Below are 26,834 nucleotides of genomic sequence, written 5' to 3' on the forward strand. Positions count from 1 at the left end.
AAGTTCGTATCTTAAGGTACCACTGTATAACAATGATGAAATAAAAATACTTTGAACAAGCCAACTGGGAGGTGGTTGGCTCATAGGTTAAGAAAACAAAAAACAAAACGAACAATCCAATATCTGTGGTATGACAAGGAGAACATGTGTAATGGAATTGAGGAAAAATAAAGGATAGTAAAAAAAATTATCAAAAACTATATGAAAGTGAGGAAATCAGTGAAGATAAAGTCAAGAATTATCTGATCAATCAGGGACTACCAGTCTTGTTGGAGGAGATGAGGTCGTTACTAAATAAGGAAATATCTAAGGAAGAATTACAAACAGCCATTCATAAACAGAACAATAACAAAGCTCCGGGACCAGACGGCCTCCCATTTGAAATATACAAAAAAATTATATTTGAAAACAGACTGCTTGAATTATACAATGAAATATTAGAGAATAGCAAGATGCCAAATTCCTGGGGGGAGGCAAATATTACACTAATACATAAAGAAGAAACTGATAAGGACTTCATACAAAATTACAGATCTATCTCACTTCTTAATACAGATTATAAATTATTCGAGCTCCATCATGGCAGAAAGGCTAAAGATAGTCCTAAACCCAATCATATAGCAAGACCAGAATTGCTTTTTGCCCAAACGCCAAATAAGAAATAACAGTAGAATTATAATGAATATACTGGAGTACTATGAAACAAGAGCAGACAAACAATTGGCATTGATATTTATCGATGCCCAAAAAGCGTTTGACAATTTAAATTGGAATTTTATAAAAACATAAATTAAAACAATGCAATTTGGTAACAAATTCATTAAATTAATAGAAGAAATATATTCACAACAAACAGCAAATGTTCTAGTTAACGGGGAGACAACAGAGAAGATCTATATCGGAAAAGGTGTGAGACAAGGATGCCCACTTTCTCCATTATTATTTATAATGTCATTAGAAGTACTATTAAACAAAGTGAGAATCAATCAGGAAATCAAAGGTTCGAATATAAAAGGGGAGCAATATAAAACTCAAGCTTATATAATTGAAGACCCCCTAAAATTGAGATCTATCCTATTAATAGATATGGAAAATTTGGGAAAGGTGGCAGGGCTTAAAACTGATAAAGATAAAACAAAGATGATAATCAAGAACATCCCCAAAAAATGGATAGAAAGATTAGAAAATTAGAAAATAGGTAGGAAAAGCAAGTAGGATGCTTGGCTGCATAGCTAGAGATATAACAAGCAGGAAGAGGGAGATTTGTGATCTTGTTATATAGAGTGCTGGTGAGACCACATTTGGAATACTGTGTTCAGTTCTGGAGACCTCACCTACAAAAAGATATTGACAAAATTGAACGGGTCCAAAGACGGACTACAAGAATGGTGGAAGCTCTTAAGCATAAAACGTATCAGGAAAGACTTAATGAACTCAATCTGTATAGTCTGGAGCAGTGTTTTTCAACCAGTGTGCCGTGGCACACTAGTGTGCCGCGAGACATGGTCAGGTGTGCCGCGAAGCTCAGCAAGAGAGAGAAAGAGAGAGAGAGAGAAAGCAAGACAGAGAAAGAGAGAGAAAGAAAGCAAGAGAGAGAGAGAAAGAAAGCAAGACAGAGAAAGAGAAAGAAAGAGAGAGAGAGAAAGAAAGCAAGAGAGAAAGAGAGAGAAAGCAAGCAAGAGAGAGAAAGAGAGGCAGGGAAGGAGGGAGAGATAGAAAAAGAGCAAAAAAGAGAGGAAGGAAGAAAGAAAGAAAGAAAAAAAGAGGGATGGACAGAGAGGGGAAGGAAGGAAGAGAGAGAAAGAGGGAGAGAAATAGAGCGAAAGGGAGGAAGAGAGAGAGATATTTTTTTTGTCCACACTTTTTTTTAGCTCCCCCCCCCCCCCCGCTCAATGTGCCCCATAATTTTGTATATGTAAAAAATGTGCCGCAGCTCAAAAAAGGTTGAAAATCACTGGTCTGGAGGACAGAAGGAAAGGGGGGGACATGATCAAAACATTTAAATATGTTAAAGGGCCGGCAATCAAATCTAATAAATCTTAATCTTAAATAAGGTTCAGGAGAGAAGTGTTTTTAATAGGAAAGTGAACACAAGAACAAGGGGACACATTCTGGTTAGTTGGGGAAAAGATCAAAACAACATGAGAAAATATTATTTTACTGAAAGAGTAGTAGAACAAACTTCCAGCAGACATGGTTGGTAAATCCACAGTAACTGAATTTAAACATGCCTAGGATAAACATATATCCATCCTAAGATAAAATACAGGAAATACTGTAAGGGCAGACTAGATGGACCATGAGGTCTTTTTCTGCTGTCAATCTTCTATGTTTCTATGTTTCTAAAAAATCATGGGAATAAAAAAAATTAAATATCTGGGAATTTGGCTGACATCAAAGTCTGTATCAATAAAAGAAGACAATTACTCAAGATTATTAAAAAATATTCAAAAGGACTTAACAAGCTGGACTAAATTACAAATTTCATTATTAGGAAGAATTTTGGTCATAAAAATGAATATTTTACCTAAATTCCTCTATCTGTTTCAAACAGCTCCAGTTAAGTTAGATGAAAAATTCTACAAAGAACTAGACCAATCAATTAGGAAGTTTATATGGAAAGGGGAAAAGCCCAGAATTAAATATAAATTAATGCAAGATAAAGTGTCAGGGAGGACTGGGCCTACCCAGTTGGAAGGCATATCAAAAAGCATCAACCATGTCTTGGCTGAAAGAGTGGGTTCTTGAAGGACATGATTTGCAGTGTGGGTGGCACAAATATTTATGGAATGATGAAAACAAAATTCACAAATACTTTAGCAATTATTTTATTAGGGGGATCTTGATTAAAAATTAGCTGGATATCAGGAAAAAAATTCTATATTCAAATCCCTAAGTGGGTAGTACCTTTGGAAGCCGAGACCCATCCCAATTTAGCAAATTTAATTAATAGAATTACTTACAAAACATTATTGGAAGAACATAATAAACTTAAAAGAAGAGAGGATCTAGCACTAGAGGGTGTAGATATTGATTGATGGCCATACTATCAATTACAGTACATAACAAATATAAAGCTGATTTGGCACAATCCGGTTTACAGAAAAGCTACCATGAAATGGACAAGATATTATTGGGTCCTGATGAAAAAATAATCTCGAGATTTTATAACTGTATTTCTAATTATAAAATGGAAGAAGTCGAAATAGAATTTCATTTAGTCGAAATAGAATTTAATTTTGTTTTTTCAAAATTAATTCCTTTTGCTTTGATGTCTTTTTGATATATTGCTTGTAGTTGCATGTTCATAAGCCAAGCTATTTTATATCTTGCTTTTCTAATTCTGTTGCTGATTTTAACTTATTTGTTTATGATATAATATCCTTATAGCTTGGAATATTGTTCCAGTCTATTCTACTAGGGTGTCAAAGTTTCTGTTGTTGATATCCAATATGGAATTTACTGTTTATTTTTCACCTTTACCCACACTGCTGATAACGATGGCATAGTTATGAAAAACAGCGAATAACCAAGAGAAATCAAGATAATGCAAATGAAGGCAAAGAACAATACGTAAAATCCGGATGATAATATTTGGAAAGGAGGTAGCACAAGATGAATGATATATACCAAAATAAATTGGATAAATAATTTGAAAAATTTGAATAATTTGACTATGAATTTGGCATCTGATATTATATTGTATTATATTTTAATTTGAGGTATGTAAACCTCTATAAGGTGTGAAAAACAATACAAAATTTATTTCCCCCCCAAAAAACCCCCACCTGATAGCTATAGCTAGGGGGACCTTTGCACAGGTAATGTATCAACTGTGACCTTACTTGGATTAAGAGGTTCTTCTCATGGTCACCCATCCTCTTATAACCTTATAGCTGGATTATTGCAATGTGCTCTACATAGGGGCTATCCTTGAAGAGTGTTCAGAGACTATAGTTGGTCCAGAATGCAGCTGCATGAGCTGTTGTAGGTGTGCCCAGATACATCCACACTACATCAATTCTTCGTGAGCTGCACTGGCTTCCTATCAGGCTCCAGTCACAATTCAAGATGTTGGTTATTACCCCCAGAGTATCTTCAAGACCACCTTCTACCACATACCTCCCAGTGACTGGTAAGATCCCACAGAGTTGCTCTTCTTCAAGTCCCATCAGCTAAACAGTATCGGCTGGCAGGTCCGCAGGGAAGAGCCATCTCTGTGGTTGCCCCAACTCTTTGGTAGAGACCCACACTACCCCCACCTTATTGGCCTTCCGAAAAGCCATAAAGACCTGGCTTTTCTGATAGACCTAGAGCTACTGATTTTGGGGATATGACTACCATTTGTTGGGGGTCAAGGGAAAGGGAGGGTCTTCCCTTTTCTTTCTGCTGGGCCACTGTGTGACACAGAATGCTGGACTCGATGGGCTTTGGCCTGATTCAGCATGGCTCTTCTTATGTTCTTATGACTAGTGAGGCCAGCCCATGAATGTATGAATGGCTGCAATTATTTTAAATTGAAATGTTTTTATATTTATTCATGTTTATTTTTGTTGTGAGTTGGCTTAAGTCCCTAGAGAGTTGGACGGCATAGAAATATAAATAACAAACAAACAAATATTATCTGAACACACTTGAAAAGCAATGATACATACCAAGAGGCAAGGATTCATGATGGTGCTGATTTCGAATTGCCGCTACTAGGCTGTTGGCTGGTCTGGTCAACAAAGAAACCCCTCTGTTTCGAGAAACCTCTGATGCCTGAAATAAAAAATTCCTATAATTATATTGTGAGTATTGAAAGAAAAAGGTTGAATTTAATTTTGTACATGTATTTATAAAAACCATAGCCAAGACAGAATATTCAAATTAGAAAAGTGTTGAAAAAAATGAAACTAGTACTTTGTTGTTCGACTGCATGAGAATATTAAAAATCATTATCCGTTGTCACAAACAACTGAAATGTAAAAATAGACTTTTACAACATAACTTTTAATGTAGTTTGCATCACAAAAACATCTACATCCCCACACAAACAGCAAAACTTACTACTATAATTTTTCATCTGATCTACTACCCTTTACCATCCATGCCCACCACATGACTAAATTATAGTGTCATATACCTCCGAAATGTCTGCCAGGTAGCAGATATCACTTCCCCTCTTCCCCTCTTCACCTTTTCCCTCTTCCTGACAAACTCCTTTCCCTTTACGGCTTCCATTACTTTATTTATTTACTTTATACTTTATGTATTATGGTACTTAAAGATATACAATTGTTATTTCGACTTTTTGATATGTTTATGTACAATATAAGACCTTCCTTTATTGTGTACCCTCATTCCCTTTTTTCCCTTCCCTTCGCCTTTTTTGTTTTCTAATTTTTAATACTCAATAAACTATTTTTAAAAAGTCATTATCCAACTTTAGGCTATAGTCTTGTAATTTTTTTTAATTTTACTGAAATGTCATGAAAAAAATCTTCCAGCAGAATTAGGGTGTAGACATGAAAGTTACCATTTCTCTTTTCTATCTAGTGAGCATGACTGCATACAATAATCTTATAGAATAATATTCAATAGTTATCACATGTATTGAATAGAATGATAGGATTGGGGCAGTATGTAGAAATTGCAATTATTTATTTATATTCCATACTTCTTATGAAATAATGAAATATACATACATAAATTACTAAATATCACTTTTATATCTGGCACTAGGGTGACCTCGTCTACTTGAACCTCCTCCTTTCTCGAAGGCATACCCAGGCAGATAGAAGGTTGCACACAAAGAGACCTGAGAATTTCTGTCACTGGTACAAAGTGCTTTAATCCCAATTAGGGAAAGCTGACACACGGTCCTATTCACAGTTCTCTGCTCTTGAATATAATTTGAATAGACATAAACTTCAGCTATAATGGCACCATTAAATGTGGACAGCCGAAAGGAAAATTGAATTGAGGTCCAGGTGTCTCACAAGGCAAGGGTCTGAGAGAAGATATGAATACATGGCAACTAGTCCCATAGCAAATTGTCCAGGACCATATGAGAGGAGTGAAGGGGCTGTGGAAGAATGCCTGGGGTGGATCAGCTGGACCATTGGGCCAGGAGGAAGCAGTAGGGCTAGTTAGCTATGGTAAATTGTCCCATTCCAAATCAGAAGAGGGAGGCCATGACATTAATAACTCATTTAATTATTTCTATGATTGTCAATAAACTTGTGTTCTACAGAGGCTGCTTGCATAAACTGTAACCTACAATCAAGCACAAAATTGCAGCAGGCAGTATTTTACAAAAACATCACCGGTTACAACAAACCACCTCCACAAGCAGAAGGAAATCAAGAACTGGCAGATGACCTGAATGTGTTATACTGTAGGTTTGAAAAGAAACCACAGCCACCTATCTCCTAAACCTCCATTCCAGACACACCAACAACAGCCAAATCTTCTACAACTGAACCCATCCCATTGGGTTTACAACCCCTGGTGAAGTGCAAGATCTATTTCACAGACAGAAGCTTGGAAAAGCACCCGAGGTCCAGACAAGATAATTCTTTCTTGCTTAAAAGTCTATGCTGACCAATTGACCTCCATCTTCACCCAAATCTTCAACAAATCATAAGAGATTTGCTATGTTCCTTCATGCTTCAAATGCTCTACTACAGTGACGGCAAACCTTTTTTTTCTCAGGTGCTGAAAGAGCGTGCATGCCCCCTATAGCATATGCATGAGTGCCCACACCCATAATTCAATGCTTGGGAAGGGCAAAAACAGCTTCCCTGCCCCCCAGGGGCCCTCTGGAGATCAGAATTGGCCTGTTTCCCAAATTCTGGTGGGCTCGTGTTTTGCCCTCCCCAGGCTCCAAAGACTTCCCTGGAGCCGAGAGAGAGTAAAAATGCCCTCCCTCATCCCCCCAGAAGCTCTCTAGAAACAAAGAACACCCTCCCAAAGCCTCAGTGCAAGCCAAAAATCAACTGGCCAGCACACACATGAACATTGGAGCTGAGCTAAGGCAATAGCTCGTGTGCCAGCAGATATGACTCCGCGAGCCACCTATGGCACCCATGCCATAGGTTCGCCATCACTGCTCTACTATCATTCCAGTGCTGAAGAAACTTTCCATCAAGGAACTGAATGACCACAGACCAGTTGCTCTAACATCTGTAGTTATGAAAACCTAGTGAAGTCCCACTTGAAAACCATCATGGATACACTGTTAGACTCCCTGCAATTTGCATACTGAGCAAATATTTCGATAGAGAATGCTGTTAATATGGCTCTGCACTACATTCTACAACATCTTGAATTTCCAAAGACCTATGCTGTGGTCCTTTTTGTAGACTTTAGTTCAGCATTCAAAACCATCATACTGGACATTCTTTTAATCTGAACACACCTGTAAGTGGATCACAAGCTTTCTAACAGGAAGCAACAGGTGAAGCTAGGCAAAATTACATCAGATACCTGTACAATTAGCATAGGGCCTCCCAAGGCTGTAAACCCTCACTACTTCTCTTTTCTCTATACATCAATGACTGCATCTCAAACAATCCATCTGTTAAACTACTGAAGTTTTCAGATGATACAATAATGATTGGTCTTATTCGAGACAATGATGAAACCACATATATATGGGTGGTGAAACATTTAGTCTCGTGGTGCAACTGAAACAATTTAGAATTGAACACACTCAAACCCATAGAAATTGTGATAGACTTTAGGAGAAACCCTCCCATCCTACCACTTCTCACAATACTAGACAACACAGTATCAGCAGTACAGACCTTCAAATTTCTAGGTTCTATCATATCTCAAGACCTAAAATGGTCACATAATATCAAAAACATCATCAAAAAAGCACAACAAAGAATGTTCTTTCTGCACCAACTCAGGAAGCTCAAACTTCCCAAGGAGCTGCTGATACACTTCTACAGAGGAATCATTGAGTCTGTCATCTGCACTTCTATAACTACCTGGTTTGGTTCTGCAACCCAACAAGACTGACACAGACTTCAGAGGATAAAGCAGAACTGCAGAAAAAACAATTGCTGTCAACCTGCCTTCCATTGAGGACCTGTATACTGCACGAGTCAAAGAGAGGGCAGTGAAAATATTTACTGACCCCTTGCATCCTGGACATAAACTGTTTCAACTCCTATCCTCAAAACATCGCTACAGAGCACTGCACACCAAGACAACTAGACACAGGACAGTTTTTCCCCCAAACGCCATTACTCTGCTAAACAAATAATTCCTCAACACTGTCAAACTATTTACTAAGTCTGCACTTCTATTACTACTAGTTTTCCCCCATCATTTCTATCATCCATTTCCTCCCACTTATAACTGTTTGTTTGTAACTTCATTTTTATTAATATTGATTGTTTCCTCATTGCTTATTTGACCCCTATGACAATCATTAAGTGTTGTACCCCATGATTCTTGACTAATGTATCTCTTTCTTTTATATACACTGAAAGTATACGCAGCAAAGACAAAGTCATTGTGTGTGCAATATTTTCCCAATTATAAACTGTACCAAGGGGTGGACTGCCCTGATGGGAGAGAACACAGTGGGGTAGCGAAAATAGAGCTCCACCCCATAGCAGCTAATTTGCACAGAAAGATGTTGAAAGAAAATACAGGGCATCCTGCATAAGCCATGCCCACAGAGTGGTAGTAAAATTTTTGGTAGCGCTTCACTGACTCTATCCCAATAAAATACTTCACTCCCAAAAAATCAGATAGCATCATACATGATGGACATTAGGAAATTAGTCAAACTAGAGCTGTTCCAGACAGTATTTCCCATTTGATATGACTGAGCTGAGTTGAAGTTTATTGCATGTTTGTAGAATATTATGTCTTTTAAAAATCACTTTTATGTTTATTGGTATTTGATGCAATCCATTAAGAATCCATATAGAATCAGCAGAAGACAAATATTATTTTGTTATTGTTGTTATTAATATTTAGTAAATTTTATTTTGCAATTAAGAACATAAGAAGAGCCATGCTGAATCAGGCCAAAGCCCATCGAGTCCAGCATTCTGTGTCACACAGTGGCCCACTAATTGTCCATGGGGATCTTGAGCAGAAAGAGAAGGCAAGACCCTCCCTTTCCCTTGACCCCCAACAAGTGGTACTCAAGGGAATCCTGCCTGCCTCAACCAACATAGAGGCAGTAATTATGATATTAATATTATTTTCAGTTTCCCTGGGTTTTTTACAGGTGTAAATCTAACAACTATATAAACTGGTCAGGTTGTATAAGCCCATACAAAACTGCTACTAACATCCTGCAGATTAATTTGGTGGGCCCGGGACAGGGGTTTATCCTCTGTCCTGGTGCTTCTTGACCTCTCCGCGGCTTTCGATACCATCGACCATGGTATCCTTCTGTGCCGGCTGGAGGGGTTGGGAGTGGGAGGCACTGTTCTTTGGTGGTTCTCCTCCTAGCTCTCCGGTCGGTCGCAGTCAGTGTTAGTGGGGGGTCAGAGGTCGACCCCGAGGTCTCTCCCTTGTGGGGTGCCTCAGGGGTCGGTTCTCTCCCCCCTGCTATTTAATATCTACATGAAACCACTGGGTGAGATCATCCAAGGGCATGGGGTGAGGTATCATCAGTATGCTGATGATACCCAGCTTTACATCTCCACCCCATGTCCAGTCAACGAAGCAGTGGAAGTGATGTGCCGGTGTCTGGAGGCTGTTGGGGCCTGGATGGGTGTCAACAGACTCAAACTCAACCCTGATAAGACGGAGTGGCTGTGGGTTTTGCCTCCCAAGGACAATTCCATCTGTCCGTCCATCACCCTGGGGGGGAATTATTGACCCCCTCAGAGACGGTCCGCAACTTGGGCGTCCTCCTCGATCCACAGCTCACATTAGAGAAACATCTTTCAGCTGTGGTGATGGGGGCGTTTGCCCAGGTTCGCCTGGTGCACCAGTTGTGCCTCTATTTGGACCGGGAATCACTGCTCACAGTCACTCATGCCCTCATCACCTTGAGGCTCGACTACTGTAATGCTCTCTACATGGGGCTATCTTGGAAGAGTGTTCGGAAACTTCAGATCGTGCAGAATGCAGCTGCGAGAGCAATCATGGGCTTTCCCAAATATGCCCATGTTACTCCAACACTCCGCAGTCTGCATTGGTTGCCGATCAGTTTCCAGTCACAATTCAAAGTGTTGGTTATTACCTATAAAGCTCTTCATGGCACCGGACCAGGATATCTGCGAGACCGCCTTCTGCCTCACGAATCCCAGCAGCTGGTTAGGTCCCATAGAGTTGGTCTTCTCCGGATCCCGTCGACTAAACAATGTCGTCTGGCGGGACCCCGGGGAAGAGCCTTCTCTGTGGCGGCTCCGACCCTCTGGAATCAGCTCCCTCCAGAGATTGGAACTGCCCCTAACCTCCTTGCCTTTCGTAAACTCCTTAAAACCCAACTCTGTTGTCAAGCGTGGGGGAACTGAGACCTCTCCCCCTGCCCATGTAGTTTTTGTGCATGATATGACTGTATGTGTGTTTTTTATATCGGGGTTCCCTGCTTTTAGATTTTTAAATGTACAATTGTTATTTTAGATTCTAATTATTAGATTTGTCATTATATATTGTTTTTATCACTGTTGTGAGCCACCCCGAGTCTGCGGAGAGGGGCGGCATATAAATCTAATAAATAAATAAATAAAATAAATAATTTCCCATAGATAAGCAAATAAATAATCAGTTGTAATTCCTCTAGAAAATGTCATATATTGCTATTTAAAGCTATTTAAAGCTTATGCTAAAAATTAGCATCTGCTTTTACTAAAATGAAACTGAAGAAATTCTTAGGTTCTAAAGCCCATATTTATGTACCTCTCCAGCGCTGTAACTACGGAATCTCTGAAGATGCTGCCTGTGAGTCAAGTGATTGGGGAGACGGCCATTCTGAAGTGGAATTCTGGGGTCAATGAAAGTGGTAGCGCGACTGTTGTGGTCAACAAAGAAAGACTGCAATAGAAGAATACTAAGAATCAGAAATAATATTAAGAGAACTACCAAGTTGGTAATATAGGTTATAACATTATTTCTAATCTGATTTTTTTAGTTTAAGAAATTAAATGGTTAAATACAGTGTGACTAATATACTGAAAGTAGACTGAAGGACTTCTTACATTATACAGACCAAGAAAAGATTACAGATAATTATTTTAAGGTATATATTTCTTAATAAAATACTAACAGAAACCGTATGTATGTATGTATGTATGTATGTATGTATGTATGTATGTATGTATGTACGTACATACATACATACGTATGTATGTATATTTTTTTAAAAATAGAATTAAATACTAACTTCATTTCATTTATTTACCTTGCCTTGTTGATCGGTTTTGATTTCCCATCCTCGCGGGAGTTCTAACCGTGTATCAGCGAACATATTGATGAAATTTACTAGGTCTCTATTATGCTGATACCGTTCAAAATTCCGAGCATCTCTGCGGATTTTCAGAATCATATGTTTCAAGCAGGTACTATTGGTGAAAACTCTGTAGGCACTCTGAATACAAAGAAAAAAGTAGGGAATTTACTATGATACACTTTTGCCAAAACAAAACAAAACAAAAACTCCGTCTACTAATTGTGTGTGCCTATTTAATATATCAATTACCTACAGCAGCACTGAATAGCAAATACCAATCTAGCAAAGATTCTCCTATCAACAGTCTCAACTGCTCTTCCAACAGAAACCAAAATTCCAGGAGGGTTATGGTTAGAACAAGTGTATAAGTACTGTAGTTCTTAACTTACTATAGTTCATTTAGTTACTGCTCGAGTTACAAAGACATTGAAAAAAGAGAATTATGATCCTTTTTTCCACACTTGCAGCATCCCCTTAGTCATGTAATTTTCACTTGGATACTTGACAACTGACTCACATTTATGACGGTTGTAGAATCCTGAGGTCATGCAAACTCCTTTTGTGATCTTTTGACAAGCAAATGCAATGGGGAACCCCAATTCACTTAACTACCCTGTTACTAATTTAACAACTGTAGTGATTTAGTTAACAAACGTGGCAAGAAAACTCTTAAAACAGGGCAAAATTCATTTAATAAATTTCTCACATAACATGAACATAAATTTTGGGCTCAACTGTAGTCGTAGGTTGAGGACTATCTGTAGTTCCATTTCCTCCCTCCAAGTCCTGCTACATGGTCATCAGAATGATCAGTGCAATTCCTTCTCATGTCCATGCCTGAATCCTATCTGAATTCATATTATTTTTTCAAATTTCTTTGCAATTGTCATTAACATACAATGATACATCGTCTTACGAACGCCTCTTCATACGAACTTTTTGAGATATGAACTAGGCGTTCAGGATTTTTTTTGCCTCTTCTCATGAACCATTTTCGTTTTACGAACCCTCGCTTCTTCCTCGGCTGCTGCTGCTTCAAGCAGTGGCCAAAACAAGCGATTTTAAGTTAGCAGGCTCTGATGATTGAAAGGGAACTGGAGCCAGGCTTTCTCGTGCGAGGTCTCCCCCTCCCCCCAGCCCATTTGCTAGAAAACGGCATGTCTGAGGAGAGGAGATCTCCACTCCGGGGTGGCGGATGGATAAAGCAACGCTAGCCGAGTGCTTGTAGAGGCAGGGAAAGGGAGCCTGTGGAGGAATAAATGGCATGGGGGGTCCTGGAAATGTTAGAATTCAGGCCAGATGGAGCAATAAATGACATGAAGGGTTCCTGGAAACGTCAGGGTTCAGGCCAGCTGGAGCAATAAATGGCATGGGGGGTCCTGGAAACATCTGCGATGGAGACTCTTGACTGGATTGCGCCATTGCGATCTCTCTGTGGCACTAGACTCCGGAGAGCTTCTTGGTTTATAGAGGAACTCCGGGTGTTGAAATGTCAGAAGAGAAGTCTAGGGAAGCGGTGGAGGAAAAGAAAATCTGAGTCTGATTGAACACTTGTAAGAGCTCATATTAAGACTTACTATGTGGCGCTCAAGGTGGCAAGATGCACGTATCTTACCGCTTTGATTGCATCAGCGGAATCCCGCCCGGCCTCCCTGTTTAGGGTGACCCACTCCCTTCCAAATCGGGGGGGGGGGGTTGGGGAGCCATTGCAGGGTAGTGTCAAGGACTTTAACGCATTTTTCGCTGATAAAATAGCTCAGATTCAGACGGACCTTGACTCCGATTGGAATGCAGTGTTGGCTGACAATGAGTCAGTCGAGGGTACAGGAGCCCATCTTTGTCCATCTGTTTGTTTGTTTGTTTGTTTGTTTGTTTGTTTGTTTGCTTGCTTGCTTGCTTGCTTGCTTGCTTGCTTGCTTGCTTGCTTGTTTGTTTGTTTGCTTGCTTGTTTGTTTGACTTCTATGTCACCCAATCCTGAAGGATTCAGGGCAGCTTACAACATAATAACAATACAATAAATAAAAGAATACAATACAACAATAAAAAAGAAGTCAAATATAAGCTCTAAAAAACTAACCCCAGTAAAACCCATTTATATAAAAACCCATCAAATCTTATGCATGCACAACATTCATAAAATAAAATTTGGCCATGAAAGATGGACAATTCATGGCCCCCAGGCCTGCCTGCAAAGCCAGGTCTTTGTAGCCTTGCAAAAGGCCAGTAAGGTGGGAGCAGCACGAACATCAGGGGGTAGTTGGTTCCATAGAGCTGGGGCAGCCACCGAAAAGGCCCTCCCTCACAGTCCCACCAACCTACATTGTTTAGTCGATGGGACCTGGAGGAGACCAACTCTCTGAGCTCTTATTGGTCTCTGGGAGGTATGCAGCAGGAGACGGCCTCGTAAATAGTCTGGCCCTGAGCCATGTATGACTTTATAGGTAATAACCAACATCTTGAATTGTGCCCGGAGACTAATAGGAAGCCAGTGCAGCTCTCGTGGCTGCATTCTGGAATATTTGCAGTCTCCGAACACTTTTCAAGGGTAACCCCACGTAGAGCGCATTGCAGTAATCAATGCGAGAGGTGATGAGGGCCTGAATGACTGTGCGGAGAGTATCCTGGTCCAAGTAGAGTTTAACTGGTGTACCAGGCGAACCTGGGTGAAGGTCCCCCTGGTCACAGCCAAAATGTGATGGTCAAAACTCAGCCATGCGTCCAGGAGGACATCCAAGTTGTGGACCCTCTCTGAGGGGGACAATATCTCTCCCCCCAGTGTAATGGACGGACAGATCGAAAAGTCCCCACCCCAATCCTGCAGCCTGAGAGAAAGCAAAAGGGAGATAAAAGCAAGAGAAAAATGCAAAGGAAGGTGAGAGAAATAATAAAAGATAAGAAATGAGAGCAAAAAGGGAGGGGAAACAAATGAGAGAGAGAAGGGGGGAGGGAGAAGTACACAGAAATGAGAGAGACCTGGAGGGAAAGAAAAAGAGAGGAAAAAGAGAGAGAGAGAGAAGTGGAGAGGAAGGAAGGAGAAATGGAGAGAACAAGGAAGGGAGGGAGGGAGGGAGGGAGGGAGGGAGGAGAATGAAATGAATGGTGGGACAGATGAAGGTAAGACTTTTGGGGGCGGTGTATATATTTTTTATTTTTCTCTCAACATACATTCAAACAATAGAGTGTACCATCTAATTTTCCATGAATAAAATGCAGTATTTTGTTAGTAACTAATATCAATCATCAAAAAAGTTGCAAACATTTATTTATTTATTTGTTTGTTTGTTTGTTTTTTTATTACATTTGTATGCCGCCCCTCTCCGGAGACTCGGAGCGGCTTTTTCTAAATTTTCATCCAGTTACATACATTTTCTTTTAATTAAATTCCCTCTTTAATGTTCCTTCAAAAGGTACAACACCAATTATATTTCTAACTTATTAACCATTATGCCAAAGTGCTTCCCCCTTCTAAATAGTACATTTACCTAATTCCAAATTTATCTGTCTGACCAATGCACTCTTTTAGAAGCAGATCAGCAGATCAGGAGTCCATTTTGAAACTCCACAGAAAACATCTAGGGGGGAAGGCAGGTTGTCCTCGACTTACAATGGTTCATTTACTGACCGTTCAAAGTCGCAACGGCCCTGAAAAAAGTGACTTATGCACCCTTTTCACACTTAGGAACTTTGCAGTAGCCTGATGATCGCAGGATCAAAACTTTGCTTCCGTTTCATATTTATGATCGTTGCTATGTGTCCTGAGGTCACATGACTCACTTTTGTTTCTAACCGATCCACGCCCAGGCATGAAAATGTGCTGCTCAGACATTATATATATTATATATTATATATATTCGCCCACACCGAAAAAAAATTAGAGGGAACATTGGTCCTCTTCCCCTCCTTTTCAATATCTACATGAAACCGCTGGGTGAGATCATCTAAGGACATGGGATGAGGTGTCATCAGTACGCTGATGACACCCAGTTGTACATCTCCACCACATGTCCACTCGGCAAAGCAGTAGAAGTGATGTACCGGTGCCTGGAGGCTGTTGGGGTCTGGATGGGTGTCAATAGGCTCAAACTCGACCCTGACAAGATGGAGTGGCTGTGGGTTTTGCCTCCCAAGGACAATTCCATCTGTCCATCCATTTCCCTGGAAGGGGGGAATTATTGACCCCCTCAGAGAGGAACCACAACTTGAGTGTCCTCTTCGATCCACAGCTGACTTTAGAACATCATCTTTCAGCTGTGGCGAGGAGGGTGTTTGCTCAGGTTCGCCTGGTGCACCAGTTGCGGCCCTATTTCGGCAGGAAATCTTTGCTCACAGTCACTCATGCCCTCATCACCTCGAGGCTCGACTACTGTAATGCTCTCTACATGGGGCGACCTCTGAAGAGTGTTCAGAAACTTCAGATCGTGCAGAATGCGACCACATGAGTGGTCATGGGTCTTCCCAGATATACCCATGTCTTGTCAACCCTCCGCAGCCTGTATTGGTTGCTAATTGGTTTCTGGACACAATTCAAAGTGTTGGTGATGACCTATAAAGCCCTACATGGTATCGGACCAGATTACTTACGGGACCGCCTTCTGCCACATGTATCCCAATGGCTGATTAGGTCCCACAGAGTTGGCATTCTCCAGGTCCCGTTGATCAGACAATGTCATCTGGCAGGGCCTAGGGGAAGAGCCTTCTCTGTGGTGGCCCCGACACTCTGGAATCAGCTCCCTCTGGAGATTCGAACTGCCCCCACCCTCCTCACTTTCCACAAGAGCCTTAAGACCTATCTATGTCGCCAGGCATAGGGCAACTAGTATATCCCCCCAAAGTTATGTGTGGGTATGTAGCATCAATTGTTTTTAAGATCATGGGTTTTAGTTACAGTTTTAATTATTAGATTTGTATCCATATTGTTTTATTGTTGTTGTGAGCTGCCCCGAGTCTTCGGAGAGGGGCGGCATACAAGTCTAATAAATTATTATGAAATTATTATTATTATAATTTTTGTTAACATACCATGCATAAATTGTAAAGGCCTAGGGGGAAAGAATATCTCAGTTCCCCCATGCCTGATGGCAGAGGTGGATTTTAAGAAGCTTATGAAAGGCGAGGAGGGTGGGGGCAATTGTAATCTCTGGGGGGAGTTGGTTCCAAAGGGCTGGGGCTGCCACACAGAAGACTTTTCCCCTGGGTCCCGCCAAAATACATTGTTTAGTTGACGGGACCCGGAGAAGCCCACTCTGTGGGACCTAACTGGTCGCTGGGATTCGTGCAGCAGAAGGCGGTCCCTGAGATAATCTGTTCCGGTGCCATGAAGGGCTTTATAGGTCATAACCAACATTTTGAATTGTGACCGGAAACTGATTGGCAACCAATGCAGACTGCGGAGTGTTCGTGTAACATGGGCATATTTGGGGAAGCCCATGACTGCTCTCGCAGCTGCATTCTGAACAATCTGAAGTTTCCGAACACTTTTCAAAGGTAGCCCCATGTAGAGACCATTACAGTAGTCAAGCCTCGAGGTGATGAGGGCATGAATGACTGTGAGCAGTGACTCCCGGTCCAAACAGGGCCGCAACTGGTGCACCAGGCGAACCTGGGCAAATGCCCCCCCATGCCAGAGCTGAAAGATGTTTCTCTAATGTTAGCTGTCGATCAAGGAGGACACCCAAGTTGCAGACCCTCTCTGACTTCCCCCCCCCCAGGGAAATGGATGGACAGATAGAATTGTCCATGGGAAGCAAAACCCACAGCCACTCCATCTTATCAGGGTTGAGTTTGAGTCTGTTGACACCCATCCAGACCCCAACAGCCTCCAGGCACCGGCACATCATTTCCACTGCTTCGCTGACTGGACAAGGGGTGGAGATGTAGAGCTGAGTATCATCTGCATACTGATGATACCTCACCCCATGCCCTTGGATGATCTCACCCAGCGGTTTCATGTAGATATTAAATAGCAGGCAGGAGAGAACCGACCCCTGAGGCACCCCACAAGGGAGAGACCTCAGGGTCGACCTCTGACCCCCCACTAACACTGACTGCGACCGACCGGAGAGCTAGGAGGAGAACCACCAAAGAACAGTGCCTCCCACTCCCAACCCCTCCAGCCGGCGCAGAAGGATACCATGGTCGATGGTATCGAAAGCCGCTGAGAGGTCAAGAAGCACCAGGACAGAGGATAAACACCTGTTCCGGGCCTGCCAGAGATCATCCATCAGCGCGACCAAAAGCAGTTTCCGTGCTGTAGCCGGGCCTGAATCCTGACTGTTGAGGGCCTAAATAATGGGCTTCTTCCAAGGACCGCTGGAGCTGGAGCACCACCACCTTCTCAACAAACTTCCCCATAAAGGGGAGGTTGGAGACTGGGCGATAGTTGTTGAGAATGGCTGGGTCCAGGGAAGGCTTTTTGAGGAGGGGGCGCACAAGTACCTCCTTGTAGGGTTCCGGAAAGGACCCCCTCCCCAAAGAAGCATTGATAATCTCCTGGGCCCAGCTCCGTGTCGCCTCCCTGCTGGCCAAAACCAGCCAGGAGGGACATGGATCCAGTAAGCAGGTGGCGGAACTCACAGCTCCAATGGCCTTCTCCACTTCATCAGGTGTCACCAGATCAAACTCTTCCCAGACAGGTGGACAAGTACGGTCCCCAGTCACCTCAACTGACTCGTTGTCAGTCAACTCTGTTTTCCAATTGGAGTCGATGTCCGCCCAGATCCGAGCGATTTTATCACCGAAAAATGTGTTAATGTGTCGGCACTACTCTGTAAGGGCTCCCCAACTCCCTCCTGGTTAAGAAGGGAGTGGGTCATCCTAAACAGAGTGGCCGGGCGGGATTCCACTGATGCAATCAAGGCGGCATGATATGCGCATCTTGCCGCCTTGAGCATCACTTTGTAAGTCTTAATAAAAGCTCTTACAAGTGTTCGGTCGGATTCAGACTTACTCTTCCTCCATTGCTTCTCTAGACGTCTCTTCTGGCGTTTCAACTCCCGGAGCTCCTCGTTGAACCATGGAGCTCTACGGGATCTAGTGCCGCGGAGAGGTCGCAACGGCACAATCCGGTCAAGAGCCCTTGCTGCAGCCTTGTTCCAGGCCTCAGCAAGGGACTCCACTGAATTGTGGATGAGTGTATCTGGAATAACCCCAAGCGCCTTCTGGAAGCCCTCTGGGTCCATCAGGCATCTGGGGCTGAACAACTTAATTGGTTCCGCCTCCCTGCGGGGAAGGATTGGAGCCAGGAAGTCAAGCCATAGTAGAAAATGGTCTGACCATGACAAAGGTAATGCTTCTAAGCCCCTTAGTCTCAGACCATTACTCAATTGCTCAGAGAGGAATAACATGTCGGGTGCGTGTCCCCCCTCGTGAGTCAAACCCTGTATTACTTGAGTCAGGTCCATGGCTGTCATGGTGGCCATGAACTCCTGTGCCAATCCAGAGGTTTTGCCGAGTGATGGCAGGTTAAAGTCCCCCAAGACAGTAAGTCTGGGGAACTCCACCGCCAACCCGGCTACCTCCTCGAGTAGCACAGGCAGGGCTTTTGACACGTAGCTGGGAGGCAGGTACATGAGAAATAAGCCCACCTGATCCCCTAAGTCCAACTTCATCAAGAGGGACTCGCAACCTGTAATCTCTGGAGCAACGAGTCTACATAGGCAAAGGTTCTCCCTGGCTATAATAGCCACTCCCCTCCCCTTCCCTGGGGTCGAGCTTGATGCCATATCTGAAACCCAGCTGGACAAATTTCAGAGAGAAGAACTCCTCCCTTCAAGCCCAGCCAGGTTTCAGTTACATATGCCAGGTCGCCCTCCTCATCCAGGATCAAATCCCGGATGAGGAGAGCTTTATTTACCACCGACCTGGCATTGAGTAGCAGCAACCTGAGCCCAGGGCCAGAATTACACTCATCACCAGTGCCCAGGGTTGAGCTCACGGAGCCAGAACAAGGTATCATTATTAAACAGCGATCCCTCATTCCCCTGGAACAGCGAACTCCGTGGCTCCCACCATATCTGCCTCTCCGCAGCAACACCTGGATATTCCAACCCTCTGCCACCCCAGAGATCGGTGCCCGCCCTCCTGCCTTTCCAGCATCAGGTTGGCCAAAGACAGTGGTACCTCAAGATACGAACCCCTCGTCTTACGAACAACCCGATATACGAACCCGGGGTTCAGAAAAATTTTCTGGACTTCTTACGAACTTTTTTCGTCTTACGAACGCCAAACCCGAACTTCCGGGTTCGGCATTCGGGAGGCTGCTGGGAAGCCCCCCGGCTGTTTTAAAAGGTGACAGCCGGGCAGCGGGGCTTCCCAGCGGGCAAAGCACTCTTCACCTCCCGCCGGGCAAGAGCGCTCTTCTGCCGGCCACGGGCGAAGGGCGGGGAAGCCTCTTGCAGCAGCTGCTACAGCAGAGACATTTGGGGTTTTGGCTGGGGGGAGGGAAAGGCAGGAGGTCCGGCGCTTCACCTGCCCTCCCAGCCAAAAGGCAAAGCCGCATAGCTCCCCAACCACCGAAGGAGGCTTAACCCCGCCCCTCTGTCCCAATTATCGCCCGTGGCCGGCAGAAGAGTGGGGGCAGGCAGGAGGCAGTCTTTAACATGCCGCAGAGGCTCTGGAGCGCCGCCTGGTCGTTGTCGCAGCACTGGCTTTCGCTCTTGTTGCGTTCGCGAGTTTTCATGCCCAGCGAGCTCTCCGAGCTCGGGAAGGAGCTCACGGTCAGTCGGCTGCGGGCGGGAGGAAGACGAATGCGGCCCGGAGGCTGGGAGGGAGGCGGAATACGGGAGGAGGAGGGAGGCAGCCTCCACGCTTTTCTTTCAGCGGAGGAGCTAAGTGGCCAGAGAAAGGGATCAATGTAAAAGCGCCGCTGGGTTGGGAATGTCTTTGGCCAATTAGCTCCTCCGAAAGAAAAGCGTGGAGGCTGCCTCCCTCCTCCTCCCGTATTCCGCCTCCCTCCCAGCCTCCAGGCCGCATTCGCCTTCCTCCACCACCACCAGCATCCAGCTCCTCCTCCTCTTCTCGCTTCTCTACAAAATGACAGCTGGGTGGCGGCGTGGAGGCTGGGGGTGGCGGAGGTGTGTGGAAGAGGTCCGTGGGAGAACTGGGGGGAGCCACGGCCACCGCCCCATGGAAGGGACCTGGCTGGTAAGCTCCAGAAGGTGATCTTTGTGGGGGCCCCCAGGAGAGCAAGCAGCAGGCGTGGGCTGGGGTCTTTCCTCTGGGGGCAAAGGTGGTGGTCGCAGGGTGCCTTTGCTGCAGGCAGGTGTCTAGGCACCGCAGCTCCCCCCAGTTCTCCTGCGGACCTCTTCCACACACACACGCCGCCTCCAGCCTCCGTGCCGCCGCCCAGGTGTCATCTTGTAAAGCGAGAAGAGGAGGAGCTGGATGCCGCTGGTGGTGGAGGAAGGCGAATGTGGCTGGGAGGGAGGAGGAATACGGGAGGAGGAGGAAGAGGAGGAGGAGGGAGGAAGGAGAGAGAGAGAGAGAGGTTTCTGCTTGAAGTTGAAGGTTTAGGTTTAGGTTTATTGGATTTATATGCCGCCCCTCTCCGCAAACTCGGGGCGGCTCACAACAATAATAAAAAAACAGTACAGTACACAATACCAAATCCAATGCCCACCCATCCAGATTCCAATTGAAATTAATAATCTCATAAAAAAAACAAAAACAAAACAGTATATATAAAAAACAGGCACACAGTCAATCAATCAACAAAACAACATGGGCAAGGGGGAGGTGTTTTAGTTCCCCCATGCCTGACGGCAAAGGTGGGTCTTAAGGAGTTTACGAAAGGCAGGGAGGGTGGGGGCAATCCTAATCTCAGGGGGGAGCTGGTTCCAGAGGGTCGGGGCCCCCACAGAGAAGGCTCTTCCCCTGGGTCCCGCCAGACGACATTGTTTAGTCGACGGGACCCGGAGAAGGCCAACTCTGTGGGACCTAACCGGTCGCTGGGATTCGTGCGGCAGGAGGCGGTCCCGAAGATATTCTGGTCCGGTGCCATGAAGGGCTTTATAGGTCATAACCAACACTTTGAATTGTGACCGGAAACTGATCGGCAGCCAATGCAGACTGCGGAGTGTTGGAGTGATATGGGCATACTTGGAGAAGCCCATAATTGCTCTCGCAGCTGCATTCTGCACGGTCTGAAGTTTCCGAACACTTTTCAAAGGTAGCCCCATGTAGAGAGCGTTACAGTAGTCGAGCCTCGAGGTGATGAGGGCATGAGTGACTGTGAGCAATGACTCCCGGTCCAAATAGGGCCGCAACTGGCGCACCAGGCGAACCTGGGCAAACGCCCCCCTCGCCACAGCTGAAAGGTGTTTTTCTAATGTGAGCTGTGGATCGAGGAGGACGCCCAAGTTGCGGACCCTCTCTGAGGGGGTCAATAATTCCCCCCCCAGGGTAATGGACGGACAGATAGAATTGTCCTTGGGAGGCAAGACCCACAGCCACTCCGTCTTGTCTGGGTTGAGTTTGAGTTTGTTGACACCCATCCAGGCCCCAACAGCCTCCAGGCACCGGCACATCACTTCCACTGCTTCGTTGACTGGACATGGGGTGGAGATGTACAACTGGGTATCATCGGCATATTGATGATACCTCACCCCATGCCCTTGGATGATCTCACCCAGCGGTTTCATGTAGATATTAAATAGCAGGGGGGAGAGGACCGACCCCTGGGGCACCCCACAAGGGAGAAACCTCGGGGTCGACCTCTGACCCCCCACTAACACCGACTGCGACCGACCGGAGAGGTAGGAGGAGAACCACTGAAGAACAGTGCCTCCCACTCCCAACCCCTCCAGCCGGTGCAGAAGGATACCATGGTCGATGGTATCGAAAGCCGCTGAGAAGTCAAGGAGCACCAGGACAGAGGACAAGCCCCTGTCCCGGGCCCGCCAGAGATCATCCATCAACGCGACCAAAGCAGTTTCCGTGCTGTAGCCGGGCCTGAATCCAGACTGCTGAGGACCTAGATAATCGGCTTCATCCAAGGACCGCTGGAGTTGAAGTGCCACCACCTTCTCGACAACCTTCCCCATGAAGGGAAGGTTGGAGACTGGACGGTAGTTATTAAGCACGGCTGGGTCCAGGGAAGGCTTCTTGAGGAGGGGGCGCACAACCGCCTCCTTATAAAGTGGCGGAAAGGACCCCCTCCCCAAGGAGGCGTTGACAATCTCCTGGACCCAGCTCCGTGTCACCCCTCGACTGGCCGAAACCAGCCAAGAGGGACACGGATCCAGTAAACAGGTGGCGGAACTCACAGCTCCAATGGCCTTGTCCACTTCATCAGGTGTCACCAAGTCAAACTCCCCCCAGACAGATGGACAAAGACGTTTAGCCCCAGTCACCTCGACTGACTCATTGTCAGTCGACTCTGTTTCACAATTGGAGTCGAGGTCGGCCCGGATCCGAGCGATTTTATCAGCGAAAAACGTGTTAAAATCCTCGGCACTACTCTGCAAGGGCTCCCCAACTCCCCTCTGATTAAGAAGGGAGCGGGTTACCCTAAACAGAGCGGCCGGGCGGGATTCCGCTGATGCAATCAAGGCGGCATGATACGCGCATCTTGCCGCCTTGAGCGCCACTTTGTAAGTCTTAATATGAGCTCTTACAAGTGTTCGATCGGATTCGGACTTACTCTTCCTCCATCGCTTCTCCAGACGTCTCTTCTGGCGCTTCAACACCCGGAGCTCCTCGTTGAACCATGGAGCTCTACGGGGTCTAGTGCCGCGGAGAGGTCGCAACGGCGCAATCCGGTCAAGAGCCTCCCCTGCAGCCTTGTTCCAGGCCTCAGCAAGAGACTCTGCCGAACTGTGGACAAGTGTATCTGGAATAACCCCAAGCGCCATCTGGAAGCCTTCTGGATCCATCAGGCGTCTGGGGCGGAACCTCCTAATTGGTTCCGCCTCCCTGCGGGGAAGGATTGGAGCCAGGAAGTTAAGCCGCAGTAGGAAATGATCTGACCACGACAAAGGCAGCACTTCTAAGCCCCTTAATCTCAGATCATTACTCAGTTGCTCAGAGAGGAATATCATATCGGGTGCGTGCCCACCCTCGTGAGTCGGACCCTGAACTACTTGAGTCAGGTCCATGGCTGTCATGGTGGCCATGAACTCCTGTGCCAGTCCAGAGGAACCGCCGAGCGACGGCAGATTGAAGTCCCCCAGGACGATAAGTCCGGGGAACTCCACCGCCAGCCCGGCCACCTCCTCGAGCAGCACAGGCAGGGCTGTTGACACGCAGCTGGGAGGCAGGTACGTGAGTAACAAGCCCACCTGAACCCCTAAGTCCAACTTCACCAGGAGGGACTCGCAACCCGCAACCTCTGGAGCAATGAGCCTACGCAGGCCAAGACTCTCCCTGGCTACAATAGCCACTCCTCCCCCCCTTCCCTGGGGTCGAGGTTGGTGCCATACCCGAAACCCAGCTGGGCAAATTTCAGAGAGAGGAACTCCTCCCTCTGGGCCCAGCCAGGTTTCGGTCACACAAGCCAGGTCGGCCTCCTCATCCAGGATCAGATCCCGGATGAGGAGAGCTTTATTTACCACCGACCTGGCATTGAGTAGCAACAACTTGAGCCCAGGGCCAGAATTACACTCATCACCAGTGCTTTGAGTTAAGCTCATGGAGCCTGAAGAAGGGATCGCTACTAAGCAGCGATTCCTCCTTCCCCTGGAACGGCTAGCTCCATGGCTTCCGCCATACCTGCCTCTCCCCAGCAAGACTGGGATATTTTGACCCTCTGCCACCCCAGAGATAAGTGTCCCCTCCCCTCCTGCCCCTCCAGCGTCAGGTGTGCCAAAAATTCCATTCATGTCATATTCATTCATTCCATACATATTATAATCCCTCTCACCCACTCCATTCCATCTATCACTCCCCTCCCATTCATTTTCATTCACAGTATTCCATTCATTCCAATAATTACTAAAATAGTCCCATTCATTCATGCCATCACTACCATCCTCCCATCCACTTAAAAATCCCCACAATAATTTAATTAAAAAGAGTTAATATAAAACTAATAGTTCATATTATTAAAATATTAATTATTAAAAATATAGATAAATATAAGTAATAAAAATAAATATATAGGTAGAAGATATTTCAACTGGTCAGTTAATTAATCAATTAAGCCAAGTTCATATAGATATCATCCAGTCTAAAAAGGTGAGTCTGAGGGATGTATGATGTTATTAGTAGGACAAACAGTCCTGAGTATAAACTCTGTCCTCTGTCGTCCCAGGTTTTCTCTTTGCCACTGTCGTTGTTATCAGCTTTCTCACCTCCACGACACCCCCGGTCTCTCATGGGTCGCCCCAAATGTCTACCAGTACCTCTGCTGTTATTTGAGAGGTATCTCTGTATCCCCTGGTCTTCAGTTATAGCATCCAGCAGCCACAAGGTTTTCATACTGTCAATTGAAGGTGGCGGCGCAGCGCGAATCCGGCAAGGGCTTCTCCAACCTTTTCCCTCCCTTCCCTTCGAGTCATTGCAGCCGGACAGTAACTGTCTACCCAATCCACCCACGAGTCTCCCTCTGGGCAGCCTGCACTGTCTCTCTCCTCCCCCGTCTCCCCCCTCCTCTACCCACCCCCGAACGATCTGAATGCCAGCAGTAATGAGGCAAAAGGGGTGAGTTTTCCACTTGCACGCATTATTGGCTTTTCCATTGATTCCTATGGGAAACATTGTTTCATCTTACGAACTTTTCACCTTACAAACCTCGTCCCGGAACCAATTAAGTTCGTAAGATGAAGTATCACTGTATATCATTCATACTATTTCCATTTATCTCACTCATACCGTAGTCCCACCCTCCATATCCATTCCACCCACCCCCATTCATGCCATAATCATCCACCCAATGCATATAGCCCCATTCATTCCAATAATCCAGCGTTTCCCAACCGCTGTGCCGCGGCACAGTGGTGTGCCGCGAGACACTGTCAGGTGTGCCGCGGCGAGAGGCGGCGGAGGAGAGTGGGCGGATCGGGCGGGCAATGGGGCAGGGCGGAGAAGCCAGGGGCACGTTTGGCCGGAGGCACCGTGGGGAGGCAGGGGCAGCCGCGGCTCCCTTTACTCCTACTGCCGCACCACCCTGCCCCTGCTCCCCACGGTGCCTCCGGCCAAACGCGCCCCTGGCTTCTCCGTCCTGCCCCATTGCCTGCCCGATCCGCCCACTCTTCTCCGCCACCGCCTCCTGCCTTGGGGTGAGGAATCCGAGAGTCCGGGACTGTGTGGCTTTGCGCTATGAAGAGAAAACGGCCGACTTTTCCCTGCTGCCGTTTTCTCTTCATGGCGCAAAGCCAGGGCCGCCGATAGACGGGTACTACAGGGAGCGCGCTACCGGGCCCCGGGCAAATTGGGGCCCGCAGTCAGCGGCTCCTTGCACTGAGCTCCCGCTCGCAGCTGTCCCCTGGCTCCTGCTCGATGCCACGGTTTTCGGCGCTGTCCTGCTGGGCCCCAAAGACGGAAGGCAGGAAGGAGGAGAGCTCCATTCTTCTCGCCTTTTTCCCGCCTTCCTTCTTTGGGGCACAGCAGGACAGCGCCGAAAACCACGGCATCGAGCAGAAGCCGGGGGACAGCTGCGAGCGGGAGCCCCAGGAGGGAAGTACCGGCAGCGCCCCGCCCAGCTGAAGCTTCACTGGCGTCGGCGGCAAATGTCCTTTGTGGCCCGGTGGGAGGGGGGGCTGCAGCGGCCGCAGGCAGTCGCAGGGAGATGGCTGTGGCGAGAGGGAGCTCCAGGCGGCGGCGAGAGGGAGCGCTCTCTCTCTCTCTCAGCTGACTGCAAGCGGGAGCCCTGACGTGGCGGTCAATTGAGAGAGAGAGAGAAAGAAAGAAAGAGAGACATATAAGAGAGGCAGAGAGAGAGAGAAAGAGAGACATAGCAAGAAAGAGAGACAGCAAGAGAGGCAGAGAAAGAGAGAGAGAAAGAGAGACATAGCAAGAGAGGCAGAGAGAGAGAAAAAGAGAGACATAGCAAGAGAGGCAGAGAGAGAGAAAAAGAAAGAGAGACATAGCAAGAGAAAAAGAGAGACTTAGCAAGAGAGGCAGAGAGAGAAAGAGAAAGAGAAAGAAAGAGAGACATAGCAAGAGAGGCAGAGAGAGAAAGAGAAAGAGAAAGAAAGAGAGACATAGCAAGAGAGACAGAGAGAGAGAGAAAGAGAGACATAGCAAGAGAGAGAGAGAGAAAGAGGGACATAGCAAGAGAGGCAGAGAAAGAGAGACAGCAAGAGAGGCAGAGAAAGAGAGACATAGCAAGAGAGGCAGAGAGAGAGAAAAATAAAGAGAGACATAGCAAGAGAAAAAGAGAGACTTAGCAAGAGAGGCAGAGAGAGAGACAAAGAGAAAGAAAGAGAGACATATAAGAGAGGCAGAGAGAGAGAGAAAGAGAGACATAGCAAGAGAGGCAGAGAA

General features: G+C 45.9%; 1 protein-coding gene across 2 annotated transcripts in view; it reads right to left on the reverse strand.

The window, feature by feature from the left end:
- Positions 1 to 26,834, reverse strand: part of HECW1 (HECT, C2 and WW domain containing E3 ubiquitin protein ligase 1) — a 318,946-nt gene that overhangs the window by 104,297 nt on the left and 187,815 nt on the right. For both annotated transcript variants that reach the window (XM_070729542.1, XM_070729541.1), the window contains 3 exons: positions 11,366 to 11,551; positions 10,864 to 10,998; positions 4,656 to 4,761 (listed from right to left, as the gene is read on the reverse strand). In XM_070729542.1, coding sequence (XP_070585643.1) covers positions 4,656 to 4,761; positions 10,864 to 10,998; positions 11,366 to 11,551 — 427 coding nt within the window. The remainder of the gene's footprint in view (positions 1 to 4,655; positions 4,762 to 10,863; positions 10,999 to 11,365; positions 11,552 to 26,834) is intronic.

Source organism: Erythrolamprus reginae, chromosome Z (assembly GCF_031021105.1).
Source record: "Erythrolamprus reginae isolate rEryReg1 chromosome Z, rEryReg1.hap1, whole genome shotgun sequence".
Classification (NCBI taxonomy): domain Eukaryota; kingdom Metazoa; phylum Chordata; class Lepidosauria; order Squamata; family Dipsadidae; genus Erythrolamprus; species Erythrolamprus reginae.